General features: G+C 45.0%; 1 protein-coding gene across 1 annotated transcript in view; it reads left to right on the plus strand.

Annotated features, from left to right (window-relative positions):
* LOC107578221 (serine/threonine-protein kinase pim-2-like) overlaps window positions 1-1,036 on the plus strand; it is a gene marked incomplete at its 3' end in the record, with an annotated part of 1,845 nt that extends 809 nt beyond the window's left edge. The window contains exons 4-6 of the mRNA XM_016264197.1: window positions 302-516; window positions 592-761; window positions 848-1,036. Of these exons, the coding sequence (XP_016119683.1) occupies window positions 302-516; window positions 592-761; window positions 848-1,036 (574 nt within the window). The remainder of the gene's footprint in view (window positions 1-301; window positions 517-591; window positions 762-847) is intronic.
* Between the last annotated feature and the right edge of the window lie 41 nt (window positions 1,037-1,077).

Consider the following 1,077-nt stretch of genomic DNA (forward strand, 5'->3'; position numbering starts at 1 on the left):
ATGATGACCGAATTTTCATTTTTTGGGTGAACTATCCCTTTAAGTGGACTTTCCCTAATGTGTCAGAAGGAGTTTAACAGTAATAGACTTGATCATATTAGGTATATTCATAAGACACAAAAATATGTGACAGATAAAAATGTAGTTCCCCTTTTTAATAACCCAGGGAGAACCCCTAGTTTACCCCTGCAGTACCATATGTCAAACTTTTCTAAGGATTTTTTTAAACATAACGTCGTTTCCAGTGGAAAATAATCAAAATCCAAAGTTAACAGTGACTGTTGTCTTATGACCTTCATAGCCTGGTGCAGCAAACGCAGTTCCCATGGAGATCGCTCTCCTGCTGTGTCTGGGCAGAGGTTCAGGGTCGGGTCACCGCGGCATCATCCGGATGCTCGACTGGTTTGAGATGCCGGGTCAGGGATACCTCATTGTGTTTGAGAAACCCCAACACTGCCAGGACCTGTTTGACTTCATCACTGAACGTGGGGCCCTGGAGGAGCCCATTGCACAGAGGTGCGAAAAAGCAATGTCTTTTGACATTCGATTCGAACCGTAAACTACAATACTGATGAGAATAGTCTTTTTCAGGTTCCTCAAACAGGTCATTGAAGCCCTGCAATTCTGCCACTCCGAGGGAATTGTGCACCGGGACATCAAAGATGAGAACATCCTCGTTGACACCCGCACCGGAGACATCAAAATCATTGACTTTGGATCTGGAGCTGTACTGAAGGACTCCATTTACACTGACTTTGAAGGTAAGGCAGCTTCAGGGTGGTTATTGCATATGCATGAATGTAACATGAATGTGGAGCTGTTTCTAATGACCTTTCTGTCTTTTTAGGAACGCGAGTCTACAGCCCTCCAGAGTGGATCCTTCACCAGCGTTACAGCGCTCGTCCGCTCACCGTGTGGTCGCTGGGCGTACTTCTGTTTGACATGGTGTGTGGAGACATTCCCTTTGAGCGGGACGCTGACATTGTACATGCCACTCCAAGTTTCACTAAACGCATCTCCAAAGGTGAGCCTGCAAGCAAAATGAAATCTACTTTCTTAGAGAGACAAAAAAAAAAA

This window comes from Sinocyclocheilus grahami, unplaced genomic scaffold (assembly GCF_001515645.1).
Source record: "Sinocyclocheilus grahami isolate Dianchi unplaced genomic scaffold, SAMN03320097.WGS_v1.1 scaffold9338.1, whole genome shotgun sequence".
NCBI classification, from domain to species: domain Eukaryota; kingdom Metazoa; phylum Chordata; class Actinopteri; order Cypriniformes; family Cyprinidae; genus Sinocyclocheilus; species Sinocyclocheilus grahami.